The sequence below is a fragment of the Oncorhynchus nerka genome, linkage group LG22 (genome assembly GCF_034236695.1).
Source record: "Oncorhynchus nerka isolate Pitt River linkage group LG22, Oner_Uvic_2.0, whole genome shotgun sequence".
NCBI classification, from domain to species: Eukaryota; Metazoa; Chordata; class Actinopteri; order Salmoniformes; family Salmonidae; genus Oncorhynchus; species Oncorhynchus nerka.
In genome coordinates this window covers 71,520,087-71,540,525 of record NC_088417.1, presented here as the reverse complement: position 1 = coordinate 71,540,525, position 20,439 = coordinate 71,520,087, and the positions used below count along the sequence as shown (strand labels likewise).

Below are 20,439 nucleotides of genomic sequence, written 5' to 3'. Positions count from 1 at the left end.
TCACCAGACTGAGGAGACATACTGGCAGCCTAGTGAGTGGAGCTGCCACAACACGTCCTGGCTGGATACGCACTCTAGCTCGGTGATTGTGGAGAGCTGGCACCGGACGCACTGAGCTATGACGGTGCAATGGAGGCATAGTGCGTAGAGCCAGCGCAGGACACACTGGACCGTGGGGGCGCACCGGAGGTCTGGAGCGCAGAGCTGGCACAACTCGTCCTGGCTGGATACCCCTCGTAGCCCGGTAAGTGCGGGGAGCTGGAACAGGCCGCACTGGGTTGTGCTGACAAACTGGGAATACCGTGCGTAGAGCTGGCGCAGGATAACGTGGGCCGAAGAGACGCACCGGAGGCCAGGAACGCTGAGCCGGCACAATCCCACCTGGCTGAATGCCCACTCTAGCACGGCAACTGCGGGGAACTTGCAGAGAGCACACCGGGCTGTGGCCGCGCACCGAAGGAATGGTGAGCAGAACCGGATAACAGGGTGGTTGACCAGTCACTCGCTCCCCATGGTAAACACGGGGGAGTTGGCTCAGGTCTGAACCCTGACTCCGCTAATCTCCCCGTGTGCACCCCGTGTGCCTCTCGTGCTTGCTTCGTTGAGCCAACTCCTCGTAACGTCGCCGTTCCGCTTTAGCTGCCTCCATCTCCTCCTTCGGACGGCGATACTCTCCAGCCTGCGCCCAGGGTCCTTTCCCGTCTAGGATCTCCTCCCAGGTAGATTCCTCCTGACCACGCTGCTTGGTCCTTTGGTGGTTGGATCTTCTGTTACGGCTGTCGTCGGAATGAGACCAGGTGCGTGGTAGGCGTACATTTTTCTTTTATTAAAAATGACACCAAATAACAACAAAATATAAACGAACGTAAAGTTCTGCAGGGCTAACAGCAACTGTGCAAAAACAAGATCCCACAACAGAAAGTTGGAAAATGGCTGCCTAAGTATGATTCCCAATCAGAGACAACGAAAGACAGCTGCCTCTGATTGGGAACCATACTCGGCCAAAAACAAAGAAATAGACAACATAGAATGCCCACCTCAAATCACACCCTGACCTAACCAAATAGAGAAATAAAACGGCTCTCTAAGGTCAGGGCGTGACACTCTTGACATTCTCTCAACCAGCTTCATGAGGTAGTCACCTGGAATGCATTTCTATTAACAGGTGTGCCTTGTTAAGCTTTAAAAAATAATTTGAGACAATCAGCTGTGTTGTGACAAGGTAGGGGTAGTATACAGAAGATAGCCCTATTTGGTAAAAGACCAAGTCCATATTATGGCAAGAACAGCTCAAATAAGCAAAGAGAAATGACAGTCCATCATTACTTAAAGAAGGTCAGTCAACGCAGAACATTTCAAGTTTCTTCAAATACAGTTGGATCAAACTGGATCTTATGAGGACCGCCACAGGAAAGGAAGACCCAGAGTTACCTTGCTGTAGAGGATAAGTTCATTAGAGTTACCAGCCTCAGAAATTGGCAATTTACTGCACCTCAGATTGCACCTCACAGAGTTAAAGTTACAGACACATTTCAACAACAACTGTTCAGAGGAGACTGTGTGAATCAGGCCTTCATGGTCGAATTGCTGCAAAGAAACCACTACTAAAGGAAACCACTACTAAACTGCATTGTTGGTTAGGGGCTTGTAAGTAAGAATTTCACTGTAAGGTTGTTGTATTCGGCGCATGTGACAAATAAAATTTGATTTGATTTTAAAGGACACCAATAAGGAGAAGAGATTTGCTTTGGCCAAGAAACATGAGCAATAGACATTAGACCGGTGTAAATCGGTCCTTTGGACTGATGAGTCCAAATTGGAGATTTTTGGTTCCAACTGCCGTGTCTTTGTGAGACGCAGTGTAGGTGAACGGATGATCTCCGCATGTGGGGTTCCCACCATGAAGCATGGAGGAGGAGGTGTGATGGTGTGGGGGTGCTTTGCTGGTGACACTGTCAGTGATTTATTTAGAATTCAACACACTTAACCAGCATGGCTACCACAGCATTCTGCAGCAATACACCATCCCATCTGGTTTGCGTGTAGTGGGACTAATTAGAGTGATGGAGTGCTGCATTTGAATACCTGGCCTCCACAATCACCCAACCTCAACCCAATTGAGATGTTTTGGGATGAGTTGGACCACAGAGTGAAGGAAATGCAGCCAACAAGTGCTCAGTATATGTGGGAACTCCTTCAAGACTGTTGGAAAAGCATTCCAGGAGAAGCTGATTGAGAGAATGCTAAGAGTGTGCAAAGCTGTCATCAAGGCAAAGGGTGGCTACTTTGAAGAATCTAAAATGTAAAATATATTTTGATTTGTTTAACACTTGTTTGGTTACTACAGTTGAAGTCGGAAGTTTACATACACCTTAGCCAAGTCAATTTAAACTCAGTTTTTCACAATTACGGACATTTAATCAGAGTACAAATTCCCTGTCTTAGGTCAAGAATGTGAAATGTCAGAATAATAGTAGAGAGAATGATTTCTTTCAGCTTTTATTTCTTTCATCGCATTCCCAGTGGGGCAGAAGTTTACATACACTCAATTAGTATTTGGTAGCATTGCCTTTAAATTGTTGATTTGGGTCAAATGTTTTGTGTAGCCTTCCATAAGCTTCCTACAATAATTTGGGTGAATTTTGGGCCATTCCTCCTGACAGAGCTGATGTAACTGAGTCAGGTTGTAGGCCTCCTTGCTCGCACACGCTTTTTCAGTTCAGCCCACACATTTTCTATAGGATTGAAGTCAGGGCTTTGTGATGGCCACTCCAATACCTTGACCTTTTTGTCCTTAAGCCATTTTGCCACAACTTTGGAAGTATGCTTGGGGTCATTGTCCATTTGGAAGACCCATTTGCGACCAAGCTTTAACTTCCTGACTGATGTCTTGAGATGTTGCTTCAATATATCCACATAATTTTCCTGCCTCATGATGCCATTTATTTTGTGAAGTGCACCAGTCCCTCCTGCAGCAAAGCACGCCCACAACATGATGCTGCCACCCCCGTGCTTCACGGTTGGGATGATGTTCGTCGGCTTGCAAACCTACCCCTTTTTCTTCCAAACATAACGATGGTCATTATGGCCAAACAGTTCTATTTTGTTTCATCAGACCAGAGGACATTTCTCCAAAAAGTACGATCTTTGTCCCCCATGTGCAGTTGCAAACCATAGTCTGGATTGTTTATGGCGGTTTTGGAGCAGTGGCTTCTTCCTTGCTGAGTGGCCTTTCAGGTTCTGTTGATATAGGTCTCGTTTTACTGTGGATATAGATACTTTTGTACCTGTTTCCCCCAGCATCTTCACAAGGTCATTTGCTGTTGTTCTGGGATTGATTTGCACTTTTCGCACCAAAGTACATTTATCTCAGAACGCGTCTCCTTCCTGAGTGGTATTACGGCTGCCTGGTCCCATGGTGTTTATGCGTGCGTACTATTGTTTGTACAGATGAAAGTGGTACCTTCAGGCGTTTGGAAATTGCTCCCAAGACGAACCAGACTTGTGGAGGTCTACAATTTTTTTTCTGAGGTCTTGGCTGATTGCCCCCCCCCAATTATGTCAAGCAAAGAGGCACTGAGTTTGAAGGTAGGCCTTGAAGTACATCCACAGGTACACCTCCAATTGACTCAAATTATGTCAATTAGCCTATCAGAAGCTTCTAAAGCCATGACATCATTTTCTGGAATTTCCCAAGCTGTTTAAAGGCACAGTCAACTTAGTGGATGTAAACTTTTGACCCACTGGAATTGTGAATTATAAGTGAAATAATCTGTCTGTAAATTGTTGAAAAAATTACTTGTGTCATGTACAAAGTAGATGTCCTAACCGACTTGCCAAAACTATATCATGTTAACAAGAAATTTGTGGAGCGGTCGAAAAACACATTTTAATGACTCCAACCTAAGTGTATGTAAACTTCCGACTTCAACTGTACATGCTTCCATATATGTTATTTCATAGTTGATGTCTTCACTATTATTTTACAATGTAGAAAATAGTAAAAAATTAAGAAAAACCCTTGAATGAGTAGGTGTGTCCAAACCTTTCACTGGTACTGTATATCTGTCTCTAAGTGAAGCAGGGCACTAGTGTAGGGGTTATGCTGACCTCAGGCTGTAGAATGGTATAGGAGAGAAAACTATGGGGTAATGGTATAGGAGAGAAAACTATGGGGTACTGGTATAGGAGAGAAAACTATGGGGTAATGGTATAGGAGAGAAAACTATGGGGTAATGGTATGGGAGAGAAAACTATGGGGTAATGGTATGGGACAGAAAACTATGGGGTAATGGTATGGGACAGAAAACTATGGGGTAATGGTATAGGAGAGAACTATGGGGTAATGGTATAGGAGAGAACTATGGGGTAATGGTATAGGAGAGAAAACTATGGGGTAATGGTATAGGGGAGAAAACTATGGGGTAATGGTATAGGGGAGAAAACTATGGGGTAATGGTATGGGAGAGAAAACTATGGGGTAATGGTATAGGGGAGAAAACTATGGGGTAATGGTATGGGACAGAAAACTATGGGGTAATGGTATAGGAGAGAACTATGGGGTAATGGTATAGGAGAGAAAACTATGGGATAATGGTATGGGACAGAAAACTATGGGGTAATGGTATGGGACAGAAAACTATGGGGTAATGGTATAGGAGAGAAAACTATGGGGTAATGGTATAGGAGAGAACTATGGGGTAATGGTATGGGAGAGAACTATGGGGTAATGGTATGGGAGAGAAAACTATGGGGTAATGGTATGGGACAGAAAACTATGGGGTAATGGTATGGGACAGAAAACTATGGGGTAATGGTATAGGAGAGAACTATGGGGTAATGGTATGGGAGAGAACTATGAGGTAATGGTATGGGAGAGAAAACTATGGGGTAATGGTATGGGAGAGAACTATGAGGTAATGGTATGGGAGAGAAAACTATGGGGTAGTGGTATGGGAGAGAACTATGGGGTAATGGTATGGGAGAGAACTATGGGGTAATGGTTTGGGAGAGAAAACTATGGGGTAATGGTATGGGAGAGAAAACTATGGGGTAATGGTATGGCAGGGTGAGAGTGATCGTAAAGCAGGAGAAACGGTGGGAAAGCAGGGAGAAGCAGATAAAAGAGAAGGAGAACTATAAAGGTGTTAGCTGAGCTATAGATATTGTGCTAGAAGAATGCCGAAACAAACAAGCCCTTCTATTTTACATTCTTATCTTACGATGTTGTATTGCATGCACATGGGCTATATCATTAGGATGTTGGCTGTGAGTCAAGACAACATGTCATTATGAGCTGAATATGCTTATCCTTATCATAGTTAATTAACAACCAGCTCTGAGGGATTGCTGTTAGGAGATTGTATTTTATGGGCAATTCCACAGCAGCTTAGTCCAAAGATATTTTTAGGTACCACAGAGTGCTCTGGCAATTCTCACTTCATTGGGAGGAAGGATGTTTAACATGCTTTTTACATTTGTATCACAACCCATTTTTTGAGAAAATCATGATGATAGTGACCATTTTAGGCCTCTTTTAGACCTACAGTGGTGGCAAATAAGTATTTAGTCAGCCACCAATTGTGCAAGTTCGTCTACTTAAAAAGATGAGAGAGGCCTGTAATTTTCATCATAGGTACACTTCAACTATGACAGACAAAATGAGAAAAAAAAGTCCAGAAGATCACATTGTAGGATTTTTAATTAATTAATTTGCAAATTATGGTGGAAAATAAGTATTTGGTCAATAACAAAAGTTTATCTCAATACTTTGTTATATACCCTTTGTTGGCAATGACAGAGGTCAAACGTTTTCTGTAAGTCTTCACAAGGTTTTCACACACTGTTGCTGGTATTTTGGCCCATTCCTCCATGCAGATCTCCTCTAGAGCAGTGATGTTTTGGGGCTGTTGCTGGACTTTCAACTCCCTTCAAAGATTTTCTATGGGGTTGAGATCTGGAGACTGGCTAGGCCACTCCAGGACCTTGAAATGCTTCTTACGAAGTCACTCCTTCGTTGCCCGGGCGGTGTGTTTGGGATCATTGTCATGCTGAAAGACCCAGTCATGTTTCATCTTCAATGCCCTTGCTGATGGAAGGAGGTTTTCACTCAAAATCTCACGATACATGGCCCCATTCATTCTTTCCTTTACACAATTGCACAATTGGTGGCTGACTAAATACTTTTTTGCCCCACTGTATACATGCCCTATGATCCATGAACCGTACATGATACAGACAAAACCTTGGTGTCATACTCCTAACAGTGTGCTATAAAATATGTATGGCTATATTCTGAAATTTAAAAAATCACATTAAAGGCCCCTTTTTTGATTTAGCTTATTTTTAGAACAATATACTCTTAAAACACATAACATTTCCAGGGTGGCTCTCTGCTCCTTCTGAGGAAATGATACATTTTATACATAGAAATGTACATTAACCTGTAGGATTGCGCATTTAGCAAATCACCAGCTGAGGGAGTTCTCATTCATGTGTAAAATCGTATTTTAGAATGTAGCGATGCTCCATATTTTAGAGCACACAGGAGGTGTTGTCTGTATAATGTACAGTTCATGGATCATAGGGCCTTACATGAGGCCTGTATAGCTCTAAAAAAAAAAAGGCCTAAAATTGTCACTTTAATCATGATTTTCTCAAAAATGGTTTGTGTTACAAATGTAAAAGCATATCAAACATCCTTCCTCCCAATTAAGTTTCTATGTGAGAACTGACAGATTAATCTGAGATACCAAACCTATTTCCAGGCTATGCTATCATGGAATTGCCCTTAAAATCCATACTACACTGTACAACACCCATCCAGCTGAACCAGCTTTCCCTCTCTGGGGGGAGTAGGATATTATTAAACACAGACATTATATAGTCATTGATCAGATCCTATTTCAAATTCCTCCATTTTCTAAAGAAAGCACTTATTAACCCAGACACTCATTTATCTAGAGTGAAAAGCACACTTGTATATGGTTTGTATCACATACAATTTGATCTAAATAAAAATGTGATCCCTTCAAAACAAATGTATTTTTTTTAATAGAATCTGAGACAGCAATCCCCTTTAAGTATGTATCCATCTGTAATCTAAAACCTGAAGGCAATACATCATGATGGCTCTACCTGGAAGTGTGTCCAGTCCTTCTAGACTTTATTGCCTTATCCACAAAGGCCCTGTGTGTCCATGTGAATACTGATGTAGGTCAGGACAGGAGTATGAACCAGGGCATCAGTATTACACTGTAACAGCAGAGTCTGGGGTATTGTGACACTGCCTGTGTAGAGTGGGAGGGCATGTTAGCTTTCTAACAGTCTGACCATTTGACACTGGAGGGACCTCACAGGAATGTGAAGGCATAAGATAAACAATAACAAGGACATATGCAAATAAAATGTAGGTCTGTTTGGTCATACACAAACACACAAACTCGCGCATGCACACCCAGGCACACACGCACAGCACTCAACACATACAACACAGAATTGAAAATGATCAGCAAACCATTTTACCGTGTACAGGCCTGTAACCACTAGTTATTGAGTAATCAACTACCTGTATGTACCTTGTCTTCCCAATCATCAAGGGCAGCAGTGTGCCAATAAAATGCCACGCCCAGTCATTATCATCGCTGGGCTGTTAGTGTATCGTGGGAATACAGGCCAGAGACTGAAAGAACCTGTCTAGATCCAAATGGCAATTAAACTGGCTGCTGCCTATATGCAAAAAACAAGTTTGCATAGAAACATTTAGAGTCTGACCGATATATCGGTTTATGATCGTCGATATTGGCCTTTTACCGCTATATCAGTATCGGACGATAATTCAACAGATATTCAATAAATAGGTTGAAAAAAGGGAATGTCATGCTCATCTGAACACTTGCGGCCATTCTCATGATGATTTCATACATTGTGACAATAATGACACAACATTTGAAGCATAGTTATTGGACAATTTCTCTTTTGGAAGGAAACGTACAAGAATTCAGTGTGAAAAAATGACAACATTTAATTTCCCCGCAGTCAAACATTATAATTGACAGATATTATCGGTATCTGTAGGCTACACCCAATTAAGCACGGACCAACACTGATATCTTTTGGACATCTTTTTTTGGTCCTGTCTGGTCCGGCTGTCTTTTTGGGGGGCGGTCCGGACAGGCCTTGAACCAATCATTGATGACCATGTTTGGTTCGGATTTGGTCCGGTCTGGACCAGCATTGATTTGGTCCAAAAATAGACATCAATGTTTGTTTCAGATTTGGTATGGTCTGGACCAGCCTTGATTTGGCCCAAAATGATTTGGCCCAAAAATAGACATCTATAACTGACGTCTTATCAACTTTCATTCAGAACCGATAATGAACCTAATTTCAACGTCCGGGAAATAAGTATTTTAACCTTTCATTCAGAAACTAAAATGAACCTAACTTCAACTTCAAATTCATATTAATGACGTCTTTTCAACATAATTTTGCTTACTGGGACTTGTGTAGATTTGCAGGGTTTAGAAGGGCTGCAATTACTTTTGCCTCGCCTAGGGCAGCAGAGTGGCCAAGACCGGGCCTGCACAAAGTAATCTAATTTGGGGGTGAGAGAAAGTTCCTGTGTGTACAGCCGTCTACTAACTTGCCTACATTTTCCTTAGTTATGCAAGCAGAAGATTAGAAGATAAGTGATTATCTTACTCCCTCAGGGCAACAAAGCTGACTGAAATTTGTTTTGATACATCACTTTAAATCCCAACATCTTTATAGGAGGAAACTAACATTCACGTTAGAGTGATGCGGTTTTTCCTTAGTGTGAAGAAAGTAAGAAACCTAGAATTCTGTCTTTCAACCTCAACTCTTCCAGATACAATAACACACGTAGGTGTGGTGTGGTTAGGAACAAGCTGGATCAGTCCTCCCTTCACAATGTACCTGACAATCAGTAGTGATTAATGGATATGTTCTATGTGATTCAGTGAGAAAGGAAAACTGAATCCCTGAAGAACGTTAAGTCTATGGCTGTACGCCCTGAAGCGTCTTGATCTTGGAATTCATGAATGCTTAACTATATTCTTAAAATATGTTGAATGCAAGCCTGAACAATGTAGGCATGTCACAACACAAAGTGAGATGACAATAACCTAGAACAACTTAAACAAAGACAATATGCTAATAACTCCTCCGACGCTCAGTATGCCTCTTCAAGTGGCTAAAAAGATATCCTCGGTCAGACACAATCTACACATTAACACACACACATGTACTCACACACTCAGTCACACACACTTTGACATGACCCAAGTACGCCGTGATGATTATTTGACAAGACAATACTGAACGGCAAATTGAAATGAAAGCTAGGTGATAACAACACCACACATGAATACATTTTTTTTCTCTGTTTTGACAACAGCTATCATCATGGCATCTCTGGTCTGATCAAAAAGAGCTGCCGCCTCTGACCACAGCGAAGGCTTCTTGGTAACAGGGTGGCATGCCGCACCCTAACCTGGCCCCACGCACAGTGTTGCATAAGACTAGGGACAATGCTGATGAACAAAGTTCAACTGTAATACTGGTAGTGTTCTCTATTCATAAAACCAACTGTATCGAAAAGGCCAAACTTTAGTCAAAGGTGTGTATGTGTGATTGGCTCATTGTTCTGGTAAAGGCGTGTTAAAAGCTCCAAAGCCACTAGGTCAAACTAGGCCAAGCTTAAGTGCTCAATACAATGACCGCACCATTAGGTAATTACCATAGTTCCATAAAAGTTATTTGAGAAACAGCTGTGAACAGGGTCAAGGGTCATAAGCGGTCAATAGACCTGACTCCAGAAATAAAGGTCCAGGCAGGCAAATATATTCCAGGACTGTAGTGTGTGTGTGTTAGCTCTCAGCATTATTTACAGTGTGCTTGCATGACTACTTGCATGAATAATTGACTTAAGTGCAGTGCTGTACACCCACACTGTGAAAACAAAAGGTGTTGATTCAACATACAATTGTAAGGCAACCAGCTGCCATTGAGAGTTTGCTCAACAAAATGTTCACACACAAACTTTTTGTTGTGAGTTTGCTCAACATATTTTTTGTTGGGCAAACTCACAATCCTATCGCAGCTGGTTTCCTTACAATAGTATTTTGAATAAAATTAAAATGGGTGCATGTCAGGTCTTGCGTGTGTCAGTGCATATTTGTGTGTGTGCCCTGTGCAGGTGTGTGTGTGCATGTGTAATTAGATGCTTTCATGTGCACTAAACAGGTTTGCATGTAGGAAGGTGTATGTGTGTGTGTCTGTGTGAAGAGCAGTACGCAAGTAAATTTGATGTGTGTGCAGGTGTGTATAGTCCCTCTCACCACCTCCTCCTCCTCCTCTTCTTCCTCCTCCTCCTCCTCTTCCTCCTCTCCGACACCAGGCTCAGGGCTCTTGATGGAGCTAGATGTCTGGCTGAAGACAGAAGGAGTTTTCCCATCGATATTCTGAAGAAAGCAAAAAAAACAGGCACAGGGTCATTAAGAGTATAGGTTCTCTAGAATATTACTGGTAGCACTTACTATGTAATTTGTGTTACATTTCTAAGAAGGAAAAATACTTGTATTTCTGTGGCACTGGTTTGATGATGAACCTGAAAGTTCAACGAGAAACACTGCTGCAGATAAGAGTGATGACTGGGGCTGCTGAATCAGAGGGGTGTAAGAAGTTGATTTATTATTTAGTTGTAATAAGGTGTGACGGCTGGTTTAAGCTTGACTAGGTGTGGCTCCGTAACAGGAGTACCCTGTGGGATCCAAGCAAAGACAAGCATTCAGGAAAGCATGCTTCTTTCATCTGTGTGCTTTTCTCAGGCTCAGAGATGCATTTTCAGGCTGGAAGTATAAAGGAGGCTCAAATGTCAAACATCCGTTAGTTTGCCATTTTGAAAATTGCGTAGAAATTGGCATACTGGCATTTTCCAGACCTACGACAGGTTTGGCAATTTACCTGTCTAACATCAACGGTCTTGTTCTGAGGTGAGAGGGGCGGAAATATGAGGTGTGTCCTTAAAAACATGCACCAATATGCCAATTTCAGTGAGCGCAACCAGAGATATTTAAGACCGACCAAAAGCTGGTCTTAGAGGTAGGCCCACCTAATGTAATTGGTTATGGCATTGATTTTACCAGCTGAGGCACAAACAGTAGCCTTATGTAGGCCTACATCACCAATGTTTTATGAAAATATCACAAACAGTAGCCTTATGTAGGCCTACATCACCAATGTTTTATGAAAATATCACAAACAGTAGCCTTATGTAGGCCTACATCACCAATGTTTTATGAAAATATCACAAACAGTAGCCTTATGTAGGCCTACATCACCAATGTTTTATGAAAATATCACAAACAGTAGCCTTATGTAGGCCTACATCACCAATGTTTTATGAAAATATCACAAACAGTAGCCTTGTGTAGGCCTACATCACCAATGTTTTATGAAAATATCACAAACAGTAGCCTTATGTAGGCCTACATCACCAATGTTTTATGAAAATATCACAAACAGCAAAATAGTCAACAGGCATTGTTTTTTATTTATTTATATTGGACATGATTTTTGTCCATCTTCTCTGAAATGTTTAGACTCATTATGTGCAATGCCCATTCCATGAAAGGTGTCAGTGACTGTAGGAAACTTGTTTAGGAACATCAAGTCATTTAAAAATACTTTATCATTTTGATTTTAAAAAACTCTTCCACTTTCCTCTGTTGGACCGAACTGTCAAATCGCGATACTTTTCTGTCCATGGTGCTGAATCCGCTTGTAGGTTATATTTCCTGTTTGTTTGTTTACCTTTCACGTGGCAAAGGCACTACTGACCATATCAACAGCGATGGTATGCTATAGCTATATATATATTTGAAAGCAGTAACGGTGAGTGGACAGATCTTTTTCCGGGTCCTGTGAAAAGTTTGAATGTGTGTAAAAACCTCCATAGTCTACGTTGTCTTTTAGGCCTAATATTATATGCCCACGGGGAGAAATGATGGTGCCTCTAACTGTAGACATAGCCTATTTAAAACAAGTTGTTGTTACATTTTATTAGAATTATTCACTCTCTTTAAAGGTCTAATTTATAGTGAATGCAATCTTGCTTATTGACAACGTTTGGCATGTCCATGGCTCAGACATAATGCATTTTACAGTAGGCCTATATCAGTGCAAATGGTATGCTAACAATATATTTCCATATTGAAGCCATGCATTTAATGTTAAAAATGATGTTAAACATATTTAGCAAATTAGGGATAGGTCTACATTTTGTTATTTTGTTTCTGTGGGCTATTTAACATACTAGGCTCTATATTGGGCTAACATTCAAATTGGAGTGGATGACAACGCAATACATAAAAGACCATAAATGCACAACTTGAACGAACCACATATTTAGCCATGGAACACTTTCTGATTGGCCAGTGAGGGACCAAGCCTCTACAAACCTTCAACTTGTTTATTCATCAAAACCCACCCGTTTCCCGCCACCACCAGCTATGCGCCCATAATTCTGGTTGTGAAAATAGCAAAAGTATTTCTGACACACCCCTAGGGTTACCACCAAAGCTTAGATTTACCATTGCATTAGGTTTGTTCAAATGAAGCCCTCGGGGTTATACTGGAGCAAATTGTTGTTCCTTTAGCCTACTGCCAAATCACTATCACAAGCATGTGGCTTTTTTCTGTACAGTATCAAAGAAAGAATGAATGGTGTAAAGACAATGCACTGGGTAGATTATGATATACCTGTCATGTCGACCTGCACTGACAAACCGTTCTCTTATTTGCACATGGGTGGATTTTCTAATGAGAGCCAAAGATCATCAGTAAGATGATTCTCAAGTGTAAACAGTTCTTACCATTCTTTAAATAAATTATATACAAATATTATAAAATGTTAAACTCATACTCTTTTAGGCATTAACCCCATTTGTTCATTAACCCCATCATACAGTGTGTTGTAATGAACTCACCTCTACATTTTGTTGTCGGTAGATGTCAGATTCTTCCAAACTACTCACGCTGACCCTCTGCATACTCTGCAAATATACAGGTGACACCATTTGCTGCATAACCTGAGGGGCCTGGTTGACCAGTACGTACTGCATCTGCTGCTGCTGCATCGGCTGCTGTACGGGCATCAGGTAGCGCACGGTCTCGTAGCCATTACCGATACCATACTGTACCGGAGCAGGCGAAACACTCATAGTTCTGTAACCGTCGATGTATTGGCCCGAGGATAGAACTGTGGTGGCCGGGTCCGAAGAGACGCTGACGGTCCTGTATGATGTGGAGGTATTGTGAATAGACATCTTGCTGCGATGAATTACGCCCAGACAGAAACTTTGAAAACGGGTATTTACCAAGTTTATCCAAAGTGGCCTTGTTAGACCATGTGTGCTCGCATGCGACCTTTATTATCGAAGACAATCGAACAGCCTACTTCATAAAAAATAGTTTCAGAGTGAAGGCTAAATCAAGTAAGTCCAGTCCATATGAAACGCTGAACTTCCTTGAAAGAGAAAGTGATTTGCATAATAGACTACGCAACTAAAGCGTTGGAGGGCGGCGATCTATGCAAATGACTTGCTGACATAGAATGCCTCGTTCTCAAATCAGATGGAATGTCGCCTACCTGAATGGACTAGAACATGTAATGTGGGAGGCAACCAACATATACAATACAGGGCAGGCCACAGATACACTGTATACAATTGTAATCTGTATGATTGTTCCAGGTGTTGACCTGTAGGCTACTACAGCCTGCGGAGGTGCGTTCGATTTTTGGAAATCCTGCCTTATATATATATATATATATATATATATATAAATATAATGCATAGTCTATTTTGACCTGTGGTACAGTGAGACAATTATTGTGAGCACATTCTAAAATCAAGTAAGAAGGTAATTTCCTTCTTACTTGGTTATTCAACTGTCCACCCTTGTGTTCGGTGCTTAAAAATAATGATAAACTGGGTGGCTCGAGCCCTGAATACCGATTGGCTGACAACCACGCTGTTTATTATCTATGCATAGTCACTTCACCCCTACCTACATGTACAAATTACCTCAACTAACCTGTACCCCCGCACACTGACTCGGTACCAGTACCACCTGTATAGCCTCGTTATGTTATTGTGTTACTTTTTATTATTTTATTTGGTAAATCATGTCTTAACTGTTCTTGAACTGCACTGCTGGTTAAGGGCTTGTAAGTAAGCATTTCACGGTAAGGTTTACACTTTTTGTATTCGGCACATATGACAAATAAAGTTTGATTTGATATCAGACCATATAACACGGGTATGACAAAACATTTATACTGCACTAATTACATTGGTAACCAGTTTATAATAGCAATAAGGCGCCTCGGGGGTTTGTGATATATGGCCAATATACCACGGACAGCTCTTAGCCGTGGTATATTGACCATATACCACACCCCCTCGGGCCTTATTGCTTAAATAGATCACTGATGGATGTATCAAAACCATCAGTGGATATGCTGTATTTTATTTCGGAAGTATACATACTTGTTATTTATACAAAGCCAAATCCAATCTGTAACTGAAAATAGTTTACACATAACTAATCAATCATACAATCAATTGACTAAACAAGCAAAACGATTATAAATATGATTGCAAATACCGTTTTATCGACAGACATTTTACCAAAGTGCACATGACCAGGTAATATGACAGGCTAAAAGATTTGACAGAGACCAAACAGTGTCCCAGCCAGCTGAGTCATACAGCAGTAGAGAATACAACCACGAAAACAGAAATAAATACGATTTACTGTCATCAAAATATACAATGCCTTCAGAAAGCATTCATACCACTTGACTTCTTCCATATTTTGTTGTGTTACAGCCGGAATTGAAAATGGATTAAAATGTAGATTTTGTGTCACTGGCCTACACACAATACCACATATTATCAAAGGGATTTATGCTTGACATTGTTTTTTTTATTAATTAAAAAATTAAAAGCTGAAATGTCTTGAGTCAATAAGTACTCAACCCCTTTGTTATGGCAAGCATAAATAAGTTCAGGAGAAATGTGCTTAACAAGTCACATAATAAGTTACATGGACTCACTGTGTGCAATAATTGTGTTTAACATGATTTTTGAATGACTGCCTCATCTCTGTACCCCACATATACAGCACAGATTAAACCAGAAAGACCAGGGAGGTCCAATGCCTCGCAAAGGGTGGCACCTATTGGGTCAAAAAAAAAATCAAACATTGAATATCCCTTTGAGCACAGTGAAGTTATTAATTACACTTTGGATGGTGTATCAATGCACCCAATGACTACAAAATGCATGTATCCTTCCTAACTCAGTTGCCGGAGAGGAAGGAAACCGCTCAGGTATTTCTCCATGAGGTGATAGGAGAAAACTGAGGATGGATCAACAACATTGGAGTTACTTCACAAAACTAACTTAAATGACAGAGTGAAAAGAAAGACACCTGTACAGAATAAACAATATTCCAAAACATGTATCCTGTTTGCAATAAGGCACGAATGTACAACAGTTAAAAATGTGGCAAAGAAATGTACTTTATGTCGTGAATACAAAGTGTTATGTTTGGGACAAATCCAATACAACGTCACTGAGTACCACTCTTCATATATGGGAAAACATGAGGTCATATTTTCAAGCATGGTGGTCATGTTAGGGGTATGCTTGTCATCAGGAAGGGTGTTTTTTGGGGGGATAAAAAGGAACGGAATGGAACTAAGCACAGGCAAAATTCTAGAGGAAAACCTGGTTCAGTCTGCTTACCAACAGACACCAATTCACCTTTCAGCAGGACAATAACCTAAAATACAAGGCCAAATATACACTGGAGCTGCTTACCAAGAAGACATTGAATGTTCCTGAGTGGTCTAGTTACAGTTTTGTCTTAATTGGCTTGAAAATCTATGGCAAGACTTGAAAATGGCTGTCTTACAATGACCAATCAACTTGACAGAGCTTGAAGAATTGTTTAAATAATAATGTGCAAATATTGTACAATCCAGGTGTGCAAAATTCTTAGAGACTTACCCAGAAAGACTCACAGCTGTAAATCACTGCCAAAGGTGATTCTAACATGTATTGACTCAGGGGTGTGAATACTTAGCCTTGATGACAGCTTTGCACACACTAAAGGTGGCTACTATGAATGATCTCAAATATAAAATATATTTTTATTTGTTTAATACTTTTTTTTCTCCTACATGATTCCATATGTGTTATTTCATAGTTTATGTCTTCACTATTATTCTACAGTGTAGAAAATAGTAAAAAAATAAAGAAAAATAAAGAAAAACCCTGGAATAAGTAGGTGTATGTAAATGAGATATTTTTGTATTTCATTTTTCAATACAGTTGCAAAAATGTCTAAAAATGTGTTTTCACTGTCATTCTGGGGCATTGGGTGTAGATGGGTGAGAAAATCAATTTTGAATTCAGGCTGTAACAACAAAATGTGGAATAAGTCAAAGGGTATGAATACTTTCTGAAGGAACTGAAAAACAATACAGTAAGGCAAGTCTAAGGAGTCAAATGGTAACAGCTGAATGACAACATTGTACTGTCATTTTCATGATATAAGAAGATAGACAGGATTATGAAGAGAAAGCATTCAGGGTTGGTCAATTCTGAAATTCCAATACAATGATTGAATCCATTTTCAATTAGGGTTTTTTCTATTCTTAAATTGGAAATTCAAATCACTCCCTGAAGTGAATAAACTGAAAATGTACTGATCACCCAAGTAATAATCAATTTGTGGATACCAGAATGCAGCTGGAGCCAACTATATGGGTTGTATAAATGCAATAATTGTCCAATAATCATTATAAAATAACAGCAATTAGAGACAAATAACTACATAACATACTCTGCATTTTTGAGTAAAGGGGAAACAAGTTCAAGACTTCAAGAAAGTGTTCTTTGTTAAGTTCATATGGGAAAACATGAGGTTATTTAAAAAATAGATAAAGCTTTGGAAAGAAATTCGATCCAATAAAAATATAAGTTATTCATTCATATTTTTCAATAAATCTGACTAAATATATTAGCCAATATAATAGTCTCTTCCACACAAACAATGGATGTGTTTAAAAGGAAAGAAACCCACACATTATTCTCTGTGGGACAAAATTATTACATCATCATGGTAAAGCTGAAAAAGCTGAAAGGACGGCTTATTAAAACATGACTGCTGAAACAACAAATTAATGCTTATAATTGTCCTATTTCACACATTTACAAGTTTGTATTCATACGCATTTGTGATAGGTTTTTTGTTTTTTTTGTTTCATCTCCCAACTCCCCCTCAGACACCCTTGGAGAGTGGAGTCACGGCCAGGGTCTGCCATTATCAACGGCGATCATGGAGCAATTAGGGCTAAGTTCCTTGCTCAAGGGCACAGACACATTTTTCAACTTGTTGCCTCAGGGCTTTGAACTAGCAACCTTTCGGTCACTGACCGAACACTCTAAACGCTAGGCCATCTGCCGCCCGTAAGCATGATCTGTAAAAATCAAACCTAAAGAAAACAGGACGTTGGTTTCAATTAATTACACAGTACATAACACCCACATCTCTCACACCTAACAGCCATATACATGATCTGGAAATGCTACAACAAAACTTGTCATTCTAATAAAAACACAACTCAACATGACCATGGGACATGAGGCAGAGGCATCATAGAAATTAGAAACATTATTATGAAAGTAAAGTGTAAGGCTTGAGTAAGTATGTAACAGTGCAGTTCAGACCTATTCAGGGACAGAGCTTTACAACAGCGGTGCAGTACAGTACATGCACACTTTGGTACTACGACCCCCATATCCTAGTACTACAGGCCATTTCTATTCAGGGCTTTACGCAAACCTCAAAATAGAAACAAAAAGCAAGTACTCTGAAGTAGCTTTATGTACAAGCTAGACATGCCTGTCACAATATGGTGTATCCGCCTTCACATGTGTGTCTCTCTGTACATAATGTACTTTTATGGGAATCACCATGACAACCAGGCAGGTCCAAGAAATGTCTTAATTGCTTCCACTGCAATGCCTGTTCCGGGCAAGAAAAAACAGAACTCTGTTTCACACAGAGCTCAGGGGACTTGGAGAGGGCAAAGGAAAATAACATAATCTAAAACCTTTCAATAGTTCTACTACCTTCTGACAAAAAGTGACATGTTTTTTACAGTAGAATTTGTGCGTGCGCCAACAACTTATCAGGTTTTTTTTTTTTTTTTGTAGTGACATGCACAGAAAGCAGTCACTCTTCGGGGAACAACTGGTGGCTTTGGCTCAACAACAGACTGCATTCAAGTAATGACAAAAGAGTCCCCAATCCCATCTTATTGGCCATACAGATACAGTCTCAGCTTTGTCCTGAGTTCCTCTAACAGAGTAAACAGAATCTATTGTAACCTTTTATTAAAAAGGTAAGTCATTGAGAATAAATGATTTGACAATAAAAACCCGGTTAACCCATCATGCATCCTCTGCTAGCTAGTGTTGCCCAAAACAGTGAATAGATTATTCAAATGTCAGATCAGACAGGCAAACCTACAATTCTAAACATTTAAAGAGATTGAACCAGATCTTTACATTTGTAACATATTGTATGAATTGGAATACGTAACATATCATACGAATTGTAGGAAGATTTTTTTTTTTTAAATTTCAGGATGGAACATGTACAAAATAGTTGACGTACACAACTGTGCACAATTTTCAGAACCAGTTTTGGCTCGTGAGCACTACTTTCTGGCTGAAATTACACAAAACCTTTGTCTTTTTCCTGCATGTCCCATGCAGAGCAGAGATGCGGTTAAAAACTAGGTCAGACACAATCAGAGGCCCATTCCACATCTCTCTAAATAAGCTCAAGTAGATCTCCAGTTCCCATTCCTCCCAGGATAGTCCTCCTCCTCACTAAGAAGGTAGCAAGCTGGCAGGCAACGTACCTATCTAATACCTATTGGCCCAAACAGGCTTCCGTCCTCAGCTACAACCTAATGTTTAGCTGCCAGGAGAGGCCTCAAGGGTGGTTGAAGGGTATGAAGAAGTGTTTTAAAAAAACATAATACAACTAATAACTTTAAATGTTTGTTTTTTTATACTATCAATATTATTAAAAGTTCAAATAAAACTAAAATAACACTTAGATGAGCATGCACAGACATATAGATTGTGTGACAGAGGGAGGGATTGTGAATGTAACAAGGACGAAGGGCTTGAGGCGTCAAACTCATTCCATGCAGGGCCTAGTGTTTTCAAACTCAACTCTAGACCTCAAAGCCAGTTCCACTGCATTTTTCATAGTTCCCCTCTAATCAGGGACTGATTTAGACCTGAGATACCAGGTGTGTGCAATTAATTATCAGGTAGAACAGAAAACCAGCAGGCTCGTAGAGTAAGAGATGAATAACTCTGGCCTAGTGGTTTTTGTTTTTTCCTTTCAAATAAGACCTAGACAACCAGGTGTGAGGAGTTCTTTACTAATTAGTGACCTTAATTCATCAATCAAGTACAAGGGAGAAGCGAAAACCTGGACACTCGGCCCTCCATGGAAAGAGTTTGACACGTGGGCTGGGGTGTTGTGGGGTTTCCCGCTCTCCAACACAGTATATACCAGTAATGGGCAACTCCAGTCCTCGGGGGCCTGATTGTTGTCACACTTTAGCCCAAGCTAACACACTGGACTCCAATAATCAACTAATCATGATCTTCAGTTTAAGGCCAGGCACCACACAGCCAACTTGTTTTTCTCAGCTTCAGAAGCAACTGCTTTTGAATTGTGTGTAGTTATCCTTAGATACATTCTCCAGACTTGCCCAGGGGGAATTGTTGATATAACTTTTTTAAATTCTAGATAACATTTTTTAAAATGTTTTATTACACAAGTCTTTCGTATTTTAAAGATAAAAAGTTTATCCAGAATCTGCTCTGGACAAGTCCGGTCCTGGAGTGTCTTAAACTGAAACAAACGTCTAGGCAGAATTCATCCAGCATCTATAAAAAATGAATTTGTATGGTATGCAAATATGTATATGTATTACCTAATTTGCATATCTTAATATTTCAAACATGTATACAAAACTTTGTCTACATTCAACTAGGAAAAGTTGATTGTTATATGATTAAGATTTCTTTAGGGTATGTATGGTGCCTGGCCAATAGGGTATGTATGGTGCCTGGCCTTAATCAGTGGTGTTTTCTAGGGATGGGGAAGAAGTGGGACAACACTCCGGCCTCCGAGGACTGGAGTTGCCCATCCCTGCATCTAATCCGACGGAGTGTCCACTTCCTGTTCCAACTACAAGTTGAGTTTCTTCAGCTGTTCGAACGTGATGAAGAACTAAATAGCTCTGGTTAA

At 40.3% G+C, this 20,439-nt stretch overlaps 2 protein-coding genes across 3 annotated transcripts in view; both read right to left on the bottom strand.

Moving 5' to 3' along the window:
- pof1b (POF1B actin binding protein) overlaps window positions 1-13,577 on the bottom strand; it is an 80,026-nt gene extending 66,449 nt beyond the window's left edge. The window contains exons 1-2 of one of the 2 annotated variants that reach the window (XM_065007361.1): window positions 13,011-13,577; window positions 10,362-10,484 (exon numbers count right to left, since the gene is read on the bottom strand). In XM_065007361.1, coding sequence (XP_064863433.1) covers window positions 10,362-10,484; window positions 13,011-13,349 — 462 coding nt within the window. In that variant the 5' untranslated portion in view covers window positions 13,350-13,577. The remainder of the gene's footprint in view (window positions 1-10,361; window positions 10,485-13,010) is intronic. The other variant, XM_065007362.1, reaches the window with a different exon arrangement.
- A 956-nt stretch (window positions 13,578-14,533) lies between these two features.
- Window positions 14,534-20,439, bottom strand: part of LOC115105611 (kidney mitochondrial carrier protein 1-like) — a 16,432-nt gene continuing 10,526 nt past the window's right edge. Inside the window, exon 8 of the mRNA XM_029627838.2 lies at window positions 14,534-20,421. Coding sequence (XP_029483698.2) covers window positions 20,380-20,421 — 42 coding nt within the window. The 3' untranslated portion in view covers window positions 14,534-20,379. The remainder of the gene's footprint in view (window positions 20,422-20,439) is intronic.